Below are 12248 nucleotides of genomic sequence, written 5' to 3' on the forward strand. Positions count from 1 at the left end.
ACAGAGGAAAAGTAGCAAGCAATCAGATGTAAAAGGAACAGGATTCTAACTGGTCTTTGAAGACATCTTTAAACTCAATGCAGGAAAGAGAGTCAGTGAAGGATTTTTTTAAAAAGTACCTTAAAATTTTCAGGTGGAAATGAAAGACAACAGAAAGTAGATTTTTAAATGCTGTAGTCTAGACAGAATGCAAGAAAGTAACAAAAAGCAAGTGTCTCAAAAAAAAAAGGCAGGGTCAAAAAAGTGCATAAAGTGCAAAAATTATGGAAACAAGATAAGATTTAGTACTTTCACTTCTAATATTACAATCCAATCCAAGTGTATCATCTTGTATCTATTTCAATGGATTGAATACCAAATATCAGTACAGATTTACTTGCATACCAAAGTTCTGACATCTGATTCCCAGGCTGGGACTGCATCTCAATATAGATGCAATTATTGAGCTGGACACCATGAACTAGCAGGTAATACAATTTTGGTTTACACACAATTAGATGTACAGGCCTGTGAACTTGGTTATCATCTTCCTTTTCCCTTGCCTTCTGTTGCACTTACCTGTTTTAAATTCACACACGGAATACCAGTCACACCATGGCTCCCATCTCTAATGCTTGGAATGCTTACTTAATAGACTGAATTCCAATGTGGAAAATACCAAAAAGACTTGCACCATGAACAGACTTTATGCATTTTTACACATCCTTCTCCAGATCCATCCCTAAGTTACTGACTCAAGCAAAACCAGAAAAAAAACTGAATTACATTTTCCATAAGGACATGTGATGGTAGATACAAAAATATCCTATACCAAAATTAGTGCAATATGGGAGGTTTGCATGGCAAAACACACAACATTGGTTTCCTAAAAATCCCTGCTTTGATACCAACCTAATGAAGCCTCTGTCTGAGGTTATGACCATACAGAAAACACACAACTGCATGGTTTACGGTGGAAATATGGACAGGGCAAGTGTGTAATAGCAGCTATATGGAGACTTACTTTCTACCACTATTAATTAGGCTAAACTAAGTTAAGAGACATAGGCACTAAAAATGCTTTCCTATGTAATACAGAACTGTACTAGTGTTACCAAAAAAAACCAATCAAACAAAAAAAAGGCAAAACTGATTTAACAGTCATAATTTTGTAATTAATCTGTGAAACCCAGTGCTACACAGACATTAAAACCAGGTGAGTTTTGGTGGTTCTTTTTCTTTTAAAAACTCCTTACACCGAGCATCACTCCCCAGAAAAACATCACATCTTCCTAGCAAGACATTACCGTTAATGTTGTCACAGTAGTAAAAGTGTTCATCTTTCAGAGAGGGGCATGCAGAAACCAGCTCCTGCAGGCCTGCCCCAGTTACAGAGAGACAGCCTGAGAGGTTCAGGTGCTCCAGATGTGGCAGTCCTCCTCCCAGAGTCAGCGCCCTGTGGGGACACAAGAGAGCGTTAGGAGGCTGCACCACAAGCACAGACACCATGCTGCACCACCCCATCACAGAGCTGCTGCACCTCCTGCAACACACACACCCCTAGGGAACCACTGAGCTTCAAACCTGGCACTTCTGTACTCTCTTTTAGAGGGGGATCACCCCTGAGCCACGCAACAGACCTGAACAGATTTCTACAGAAGCAAGACTTTAGCAGGAAACCACTTTTTTATGGATGACACCAGACACGACCGACTATTTCAAAGAACTACAAAGCCATTCTTCTTCAAAATACCAATTATTTTGTCAGCTCTTCCAAAGTGATGTATACTCCTCATCTCACACTAAAACATGACACACTCCCAAGTTTGGTTATTTTTATGCTTCCCAAAGTTTGACCCTTTTTTTGTTAGACTTATTTTGGAATCCAAATTAGTGTTTTCCTAGGACTGACAGCAGAGCTTCTCTCTGCCAACGCACCCTTATTGTTCAAATGTAGTTCTCTAGCTTTCTCTGAGTGTAAGAGAATTTGGCTGCTGATTCAACAGGCACACAGATGTGCCACACCTGAGCAATTACTCCATTGAACCTGCTCTCTTCTCTGTGAGCCAGCCCAAGCTCAAGCAGAAACAAGCTCACCCACCTGAAAAAATCCCACCAGGCTTGAATCACCAAACTGCAGATTCAAGCCAGGATTTACAACTGAAGATGCCTTCAGAGCATCACTGTACAATCTTCTCCTGTCAGCAGGGAGAAGTAGAACTGCAAGCCACAAAAGCAGCCATCAGGTAACAACTTACATGGAGTAAATGGACTGGCATGTGTTTGTATTAGGGGGTTTCACTCTCTTCCCACAGGGACTCCAAGTACTCTTGTGACTACAAGAAGCACTTGTTGCAACACACTCTCAGCTCCTCAATACCTTTACCCAGAAAGCACCAATGGGAAACCAGCAATGCAATTAAACCCTTGCTGTGACTCAGTGACCAAATCTCCCTTTGCTCCTACACTACTGAGTCATGAAAAACCAGACCAGTAACCTGTAAAATACACACAGCACAACCTAAGCAGCACCTAACAAAATCTGTCAGGACAAGTCCACTGCAACACTTGAAGAGAAACAAGCTGCAACACAACGCCCAGCTATCTGAAGCATACCCTGAGGAAGGGTAACACTGGTGAGGGACTGTCACAAGAATCACAAGTGACACCTGAATAGCTGGTACTTGTGAACATCAAATGGGGACAGAATCTCAGGAGAGACAAATTGATGCCAGCAGCACCTCACACTACTCCTCAGTTTACCAGAGCAAACAGCACAGAAATGCATGAAGTCTTCCCACTCCAAGAAGCTTTAATTAGCCCTTAGTGCTGCAGCACACCTGAGCAGGGGGCTGCAAGTACCCCAGCCTCATCCCATTTTCACTACAAAGCAGTAACTACATTTTTCTGACAATACCAAGTATCAGTGGCAATAGCAAACAGAAAATTCTGTAACTCACAAAGCCATCTCCATGTTCAAGTCAAACATTTTTTCTCCTCCTTTAACTGTCATATGAGGCTGCATTGAACATGTTGTTCTGCACATACAGAATTATCACAGAATCATTTGGGTTGGAAAAGACTCTTGGGATAATCACATCCAACTGTTAACCCAGCACTGCCAAATCCACCACTAACAGCACCAAGTGTCACAGCCTTTGAATACCTCCAGGTATGCCACTTCCCATGGCAGCCTCTTCCAATGCTTGAAAACCTTTCAGTGAAGAAGTTTTTTCTAATGGCCAATCTAAACATCCTCTGGTGCAACTTGAGGCCATTTTCTCTTGTTACTTGAGAGAAGAGACCCCACCTGGCTACAGCCTCCTTTCAGGTGGGTGTGAAGAGCAGAAAGATCACCCCTGAGCCTCCTTTCCTCTAGGCTGAGCCCCCCCAGCCACTCCTTAGCAGACCTGTGTTCCAGAGCTTTCCCCATCTCCACTGCCCTTCTCTGGGTATAGTCCAGCTCCTCAATGCCTTCCTTGCAGTGAGGAGCCCAAAAGTGAGCACAGGATTTGAGGTGTGGCCTCACCAGTGTCAAGAACAAAAGGACAGTCACTGTCCTGGGCACACTATTGCTGATACTGGCCAGGTGCCACCTGGGCACACCTGGCTCCTGTTTACTCACTATCAATCAGCACCCCCAGCTCCTTTTCTAGCAGGCAGCTTTCCAGGCACTCTGTCCCAGCCTGCAGCACTGCCTGGGGTGGTTGTGACCCAAGGGCAGGACCTGGTACTTCACCTCATTGAACAAACAACTGGCCTCAGCTCATTGATTCAGCCTGTCCCTAAATTATATTGTTATCCAGACAGGTTAATCGAGATGTTACTCCAGTTTTACAGAATTTTAAGCATACTGCAGGCATAATGAAAAGATTAGTGAATCAACACAATTCCTTAACAATAAATCACTAACAAGTCTAAAAGCATTAATACTGTCTAGAATAACAAATCCACAAAAATACCTGACTTCAAAAGACAGATATAAAAGATTTTACTGTTATCTCCAAAAGAAAAGCTGGAAAAACTTTTCAAGTCTAGTACTGTAACTATTTAAGAGGGAAAGACCACTTAAAACTTACCAGTTTCTTCAATAAAAATGTTTCTACTGAAATTATGCATTCATCCCAAAATGGTCCAACAAATAAAATCAGAAAAATATCCCACAGCAAAATAGTTTGAAAACATCTCCTCACCTGAGAGCACGGTCTGTTATCTGGTAACAGCCTGACAGACTGAGGAACTGAAGAACTCGTGCAGTCTCTTCCTCTGTTTTTTCACTCCCAGAGTATGCAGAGTCTTTTTTCTCTGACTGCTTAGTCCTTATTGGTTTTCTACACAGTGCAGAGGACTCTGGAAGTGCTCGAATAGTTCTTAGTGCTGTCCCAGCACAACAAAAGGAGTGACCGCAGTAAATCAAGTCAGTAGAAGCACAGTGCTGCTGCCACCCTCTAGTCCTTAACCCATAAATGTCTCTGTTGTAGCACAATGCAGAACAATTAATATGGGATTTTGGTTCCATAAGACAAAATCCTTCAACATTCCTGTGTCTCCACTCTGCAGCATCTTCAATGTCAGCTAAATCATCTGCATCTAGCATCCACACATAAGCAGAACTGAAGTTTTCTGAGCCGTCAGGTTTAGTCCAGTGCTGCTCACCATTTCCTCCCTGAATGAGATTTTCATTGCTGATTTCATGCAAACCATTATACTTCTGGTTAGACTGCAGTGTAATCTCTCTGTTTTTCCACAAAGTCTTAGCACTCCTGTTCCTGCAGCTTTTCAGAATACCTCTGGTGTGATGAGTTGATATGATACCCAGTGCTCTGGAAATCCTCTCTATAGCCACATCTGTAATTTTTTCACATCCAGACAGATCAAGGTGGCGTAGATTTTGACAATACCCAACTGAAGACCAACTGAAATCAGGGGGGGGAAAAAAGTGATTTAGTTGAGTGGAGGTAGTGAAGTTTTTATAGGTTTTGCTCAGAAACAACTGTTAAGGCTAAAAGTATGAAAAAACACTTCACAAATAAAGTACTTTTATTAATTCACGTAATATATAGAGAAGCTACCCCAGGCAGATTGGATTTGATACTCCAAGTGCTCTGTATACACCTAGAAAAATTATGTCTAGAGAAACATGAAATCATTAATGAATCAGTAACAACTTATATTTCTCCATGTACTGAGACTTAAAAGAAGTCCAAAGTTACTATATACTGAATAAATGTTTGAATAATAGATCAGACTGCAAGCACCAAATACACACATAACAATATTGAAAAACAAGTGGATTATACTCACCAGAAGCTACCACGAGACATCTGAGTTACTAAACATTAAAATTACTTCTTAAAAGGCTGAAAATACCAAGCCAGCAAATTTCACCCCCAAAATTTCATCCCCAAAAATACATCTGAGATTCCATACTCAGTTTGAAGTATTGTAACAGTTGTAATTTCTAGAATTTTGAGTTTCTCAAGTTTGGCTGAAATGACAGTGTACTTAGATCACACATCCTCCTGTCCTTTCCCATTTTTCCTAGGAATACTAGATGGATTCCTGAAACAGAACCTGTGTTTCTAATTATTACATCATTAATTAAAAATCAGACTTTTCCATTTTAACAAAAGCTTACTCCCTTAGTCTTACCTTTTTCAAGTGGAATGGAAATTTTACCTACAGTAATATTTTTACATTATTAGCTATAAAAGTACATAAGTGATTTAACTGACCTTTACCTATCCATAGTTAAAGTTACCATAATTTACTACTTTAAGTAAATTTACTATAAGTAAATTAATATTAAATTTTAATTTATATAAATAATTTATCTGATTTTACTATAAATTTACTATAAGTAATTTACTTCTATAAGTGACTATTTATATTTAGAGTAAGCCAAACTCATTTTCTGAGTTACAAATTGGAGTGTTGTAAATACAACAATCATACAGTTGTTATGATGAGTGGCAAATAAGGTATATTTCACTAGATACTGACTTCTGATCCCTGAAAATTCTATGAAGCTTTTATTTCAAATAAAACTTCTTATACAAGCTGCAGGGTGTTGCTACCAGCATCCATGCTGGTAAGATTTTGTGTGGTGTTCACACTACCTGAGAGCACTACATGATATAAATGCAGAACACTGAAATACCTGCTGAGTTTCATTACCACAGTCAGACCCACTGGTGCAGGTTCTGCATCCATACACCATCCCACTGACATCAATGACATTTCTGCAGGCCTCAGTAACACTCAGGAACCCACAGACAATACACCTAAGCCTTAGAGCTTTGCCTATCATTTGATTGGAGTGTCTGAAATAGCAATATTCCACACCCTAGCAGCTGTAGCAGGCCAAGAGAACTTCCTTAACTGAACAACTGCAAAAAATCTATGGACAAGTTCTTAATACTAGAGCAAAACCAAAACTATTGTTATGGGTAGGTACACACTGGTAGGTAAAAAGCATCCAAGAGTGAACACAGAGAATTTTAAATGGCCACTACAAAGTTACATGTTTTACTTCATATTTTAGTGATTTGTTACCCTGGCTTAGTTCTTAGTCACAAGTCACAGGGGAGGTAATAATTTGATTTATCTTTATTGCTTTCATTCTTGGCAATGGACTAAGAAATGTTTGAATGTTTCTGCCCCACATTCAAAAACCTGGATTATAAGTTTTTTTAAAGGAAACAACAATTATCTAACCTTTCAAATACAGAGTCTGAAATATCAGTTTGAGTGAGATCCAAATATTCCAAGTTGGGGCAAAGCTCCAAGATCTGTCTAACCTGAAAAAAGAAAGGAAAATAATCAGTAAAGATACAAGCCACTAGGGCTGCACACAGTGTCTAGAGACAACTTACAAATTAGCCTTGTTTTGGACTGCAACGCACTTACACTCCCCAAACACGTCAGTTATTAATTAAAGACTGCATAGCCACAATTATTATTGTTGCACAATTAAAAGTTTCAAATCACACACCATTTTGCTGGACACTGCAGAACTGTAGGCCAGTACCAGTGTCTTCACTGAGGAGCCTACAAGTGGGAGGACATGATGAATTAGGCCATGAAGTAAACGTTTTTCCATTTGTGCTATATTAATGGCAAGTGAATCTTCAGCTGCTTCTTCTGCAAAATAAACCCAGAGAGAAAGAATTAAAATCATTAAAGGACTTGGAGAAATATTTACTACAGGTTATGTACTGCTCAGGGCAGCCCGGAGCAGCTGTTTCCAACAACTTGCTTTAGATATTGAAATTCTATCTCACAGAGCATTTTATACATCTATCTATCTATCTATCTATCTATCTATCTATCTATCTATCTATCTATCTAGATATATCTATTAATTTAACATCTTAGGACAAATTTTAGATCAAGCCTAGAGTGCATCAGGATGCAAGATGATTAATCCAAACTTTCTGAAGAGACGAAGCCTAGTCTGTACCTTCAGACACATCTCCATAACTCTTCTACCTCCTCTCATGTTTTCTCTTCCCTGGACAAATTAATTCCAGTCATTAAAATCAGATGCCTGCTTGTCTCCTACCAACTCCATCTCCCATTTTTCCACTTATCTTTTTTCTTACAGCTATGTCATCTTCACCAAAATCAATTTTACCTACCAGATTCATCTATGTCAGCATCTTCATCCCATTCCTGGAAAGCACGACTTTCATCTTTTCTGTTTTTCACCCATTCCTCATCAGGTTCAGTCTCAGTATCTGCAGCAGGACCACTGTACCAATCACCTACTCACCACCACCCCCAAAAAGAAGAAGGAAAAAAAAAGTTAATAAAAATTTCTCACTGCAGCAGAAATCAGCACTGAAAGCTTTTCAGTATACTGTGACCTGATTTAAGAGACATAAATGAATTTCAAATTCATCTCAACTAAGACTGGACTAAACCTTAAAATAATTATTTGTTTGATCTTTATCCTTAAGCTTCAAAAGATTCTTAGAACAGTTTCAGTACCACCCCAGAAGTCACAGCTTAGTCTGCCTGTCTGATACACACCTGCTGTCCTCACTTAGTAGGGACCAATATGATCACAAAAATAACAGAAACAATTATGGAATATTTGGACTGTCTAAGTGCTCGAGTTCCTTCTGGTAAATAATTATTCATCAGCTTTTAGTTTAATACTTGGTTGAACAGATCTCTCTTTTCCTCTGAAATATCACAAATATACAGTTAACCAGCCTGGTTTTAGCCCCTGCATATGACAACTCCAAGACCACAAAACACCAAATTCTGCAAGTATCCTACTTCAAACAGCTACAGAATACTTGTAACATACATATGACTCAAATCAATACACAATCATTTTTTAGAACATCTGGATGAACATGAACAGCAACAGCTCTGCTGTTTTAGCTGGTGGAGCACCCCTTCCCCCTTGAGGTTACTGCACAGGCATTAATTTACTTCCAGTTTGGATATATGGCAGCACTGGGCTCAGGATAAGCAGCTCTGCTGCCTCCCTCAATGTACACATACTGAACAACAAACCACCTTATTGAACTGTCTCACAGGGGGGAACCCTACTCTTCCTAAAGCAAGAGCAACTCCTGTTGAGTCATAGCTAAAAGAACAATGTTTCTTCTATGAATAACACAATGACAATGAAATCCTAATTGACTGTCAACCATGAAGGTTTTGGTAACATTTCTCATAATCTTTAATCCATCTTCATATTGCATAAGAAGCCTCAGAGGCCTTCTGTGTACTAGGAGGGGAAAAAAAGTAAAAAATTTAACAAAGCCTACATAAAAATACAAATTTTTTCCCCTCCCTGTTGCAGTAAATCCCATCTGAGAAGCTTCCACCCAGTTAGAGCACTTCTGTACAAACAACTGTAGTAGTACAAACAGTACATCACGAGAGCTGCTTCCTGTGTTGTGCCAAATCAGATTTAGAAGCACTCATTTTAGCAGTTGCCTATTACCTTTTTTTTGTTGTGTGTGTGTGCAGCACTGAATTATCAAGACACTGTGCTGCAAAAGCAAATTTAAGAATTTGAACTTTGGAGCCTCTCTACTCAGTCTTTGGAAGCTCAGGAACCAAACTATTGCTTTCAGGAAGATTTACCCAAATAAAAAAAAATCAGACCAAGAAGTTATTTAACTCCTCCCTGCCTTGTACAAATTTTAGAAGCCATAAAGAATTTACTTTTTATGTATCTCTAAAGCTAAGTTATATAAACACAGCTTTTTCTTTTAAAATCTCAAATGCATACAAAAGACTTATTAAGCAGCACAGACTTTCTCCTTTCACTGAACTACAATGACGTGACAGCACTGAGAAGCCTGCAGTTCTACACTCCAGTGATTCTTTAATACTCACATAAATATGGACATAAGGCTACAAATACACTGATGACTTGTAACTGGCCTCACTGGAATACAGAGTATTTTGTCTATTTGAACAGGTAATTGGGCAAAGGTCATACTCCTCAATAGGAAATTCTAATTAACAGAAGAGTTTGAGGGAAAAAAGTTTTAAAAAAACACTTACTACAGTAGAAATTACTGAAGTAATATACCTAAAGAATCAATACTAAAACTAAACATTTATTCAGTTTTCTTTGAAGCTTAACTAGATTGTGAGGAAACATTAGAACTCCACTTATTTTAAACTTCCTCTCTGCAGTTATGCATTTCATTTTTACCTAGTAACCTAAGAAAATAATTTTACTGACATAAGTGTAACAGCAGCATTTATAATTCAAAACTCCTTAGATTATTTAATAATTCAGAAGTTGTATTAGTCAACATATTATCAGCATTCATACAAGCAAAAAAGGTGGGGTTTTACCTCAGTTTTCTAGGTAAGGTGGATGCAAAATGTGCTCAGGAGTTTCAATCAAGACAACTTCTAGTTTCTTAATTCTACAAGATTGATGTATGTTTTGGGGATTTTTAACATTCAATCAAGTTTCAGGACACTATCCTTGTCAGAAAGGAAACACCTCACTTGCTCAGCTGCCAGGCTCAGCCTATACTAAAACACTCTTTTTTTCAGGCCCAAAAATTCTGATAATTGATGTGCTTCCAATACATGGGACTTACCTCTGGCCCAGCGAACAGGGTAAAGATGTTTCCACAGAGATCCAGTTTTAGCCAACTGTGACCATTCAGTGCTTACTTGACTACACTGACATAACTCTTGGGGATTAAGGTAACTGAAAATGGTCACCATTACTTCAGGAGGGAGATTAGTAATATTTGTGGTGTGCCCTGTTACTTCGGTTTCTGAAATACAGAAAGCACGTGTTAATTGAAGCACAGCCTCACAGCTTTAAGAACAGCAGTGCAACTCACATTTTGACTTGAAAATCAAAAGTCAAAAAATGTGTCTGAAAAAATTTTAACAACTGTTAAAGATAGGTATTGGTTTGGCTTTAAAAAGCTTTCACTGTAATGAAACACCTTGAACAACAACAACAAACCAGGCTCAGTTTTCTGTTTGCCACTTTCTCATCTGGCTCATTCATTCAAAAAAAAAAAGTAAATTAATGCTACTCAACCACAGAAAGATGAAAGCCATACCTGCTATAAATGAAATGCTTTAAGAAAAATGCCTTCTGTTGCAGATGGTATCTGTACCTGGTCTGCCACATTCCCAGGAAACAGTACTAGCACGCAGAACCTACCAGATGGGACCACTCTCGCTGGAAGCACTCAGACTCTTGACTGGGACACAGAAAAGTTCATGCTCAACTCTTGGCACCTGCCTTGAATTTTATTTCTAGCTTTAGCTGCTTAGCATTGACAATTTTAACTTCTGAATGGTGATGAGCCATTCAGGCTGTAAAGTAATAAATACTAAGATGAGATAATGCTAAGTACTAGGCGAGAGACTAAAATTTGACCACTGTAATTAATACTTCAATGGACAGCAGTAGGAACTATTTTCAACAGCTCTCCCTGATCACCATACTGCAAAGAGAGCTGCAAACTATATAAAATAACAAATTCAGAGCTTTGGTTAGTGAGGCCTTTGGCTGTTTTAAGAGATTTTTAATTTTTTTTTCAGAAAAATTTGCTTGAAAAAAGTATTTCTAAAGGAGTTTCCAGGAGTCCTTTGAAAGAGCAGGCTTTACTAATAGTGGAGTTTTACTTCTAAAGTGCCTAGAACTTTTACAGAGAGAGAAGCATTAGATTTTTGTTTTGCAAAGAAGCTCCAAAAGTGAGCATAATGTAAACTTTACCACGTCATAAGCTATTGCTACTTCAAAAAATATAATTAAATACAGTTTCACTTATGAATCAATGTATTTATTTGTACAACTAGCATGTTGCTGCATGAATTACAGAGAATTTTGCAGAAAACAGTTAAGCCTGTATAGGACTGCAAGCTATTTTACTTTCTTCTCTTTCTTAAAAATTAATGAAAAACACATATTCTCCTCTCCCAAAGCCTGAAACACAATGATTGCAGAATTACTGTCTCCAAACTGCTATTCCAGCTAGATTTAACAGCAAGTAATGCCACAAAGCTACGTCTGTCACATTCATCTGTTAAGACTCAATAGTATTTCACAGAATGGACCATGATCTTTTCTGAAGGCTTCACCTGGAGGGCAGAAAACGACCAGTTGAGTAGTTCAGAGAAGTCAAGTTTTATCAAGAAAATCTGATACACAGTAATTAGTCAAGTTTTTCTAATGAGAGCAGCACATCTTATCAACATCACAATCTCAGCCCTTGAGAGCTCGCTCTACATATCAGACTCACACCAGCCTCACACTTTTGGTACAGTAACTCCCCTTCCTTGTGGCATCAATTCTCTTTTGTTAAGATGACAACTTAGGCTGATTCAGGAGTCATAAAATGAGCCTGAAGTCTACTTTAGTAGTTATTTATTCTAAGTTTCACCAGAAAAGGTAATTGGAGATAAATGCAAAGTAAGTACCCACTTTCAGAACACACATTTCCTCTCACTTATTCACATGCTGTACAGATTCATTCACTTGCATTACTCACAGATCCTTTCTCATTCCTGAGAGGCCCAGGAAAGTTAGGTAGAGGAGCTGGGAAGGTGAATGCTTTTAATCTGAAATATTGTCACTTGGATAACTATTCTGTGTTATTAAAACATCAACAGAAAAAGCTTACAAAGCTTACAAACCAAGAAAGAAATGCAGAGTCTGGAAATAGAAAATATAATTTCAATGGAAGCATGAAATTAGAAGTTCATTACATTTTCCATCTGTTTATTGTATCAAATACTAATATGGGAGGGAAGAG

At 38.5% G+C, this 12248-nt stretch overlaps 1 protein-coding gene across 1 annotated transcript in view; it reads right to left on the reverse strand.

Moving 5' to 3' along the window:
* FBXL5 (F-box and leucine rich repeat protein 5) overlaps nt 1–12248 on the reverse strand; it is a 33969-nt gene that overhangs the window by 6946 nt on the left and 14775 nt on the right. The window contains exons 5-10 of the mRNA XM_058803510.1: nt 10068–10250; nt 7620–7745; nt 6974–7122; nt 6697–6779; nt 4173–4895; nt 1287–1435 (exon numbers count right to left, since the gene is read on the reverse strand). Coding sequence (XP_058659493.1) covers nt 1287–1435; nt 4173–4895; nt 6697–6779; nt 6974–7122; nt 7620–7745; nt 10068–10250 — 1413 coding nt within the window. The remainder of the gene's footprint in view (nt 1–1286; nt 1436–4172; nt 4896–6696; nt 6780–6973; nt 7123–7619; nt 7746–10067; nt 10251–12248) is intronic.

The sequence above is a fragment of the Ammospiza caudacuta genome, chromosome 4, assembly GCF_027887145.1.
Source record: "Ammospiza caudacuta isolate bAmmCau1 chromosome 4, bAmmCau1.pri, whole genome shotgun sequence".
In the NCBI taxonomy this organism is placed as follows: Eukaryota; Metazoa; Chordata; class Aves; order Passeriformes; family Passerellidae; genus Ammospiza; species Ammospiza caudacuta.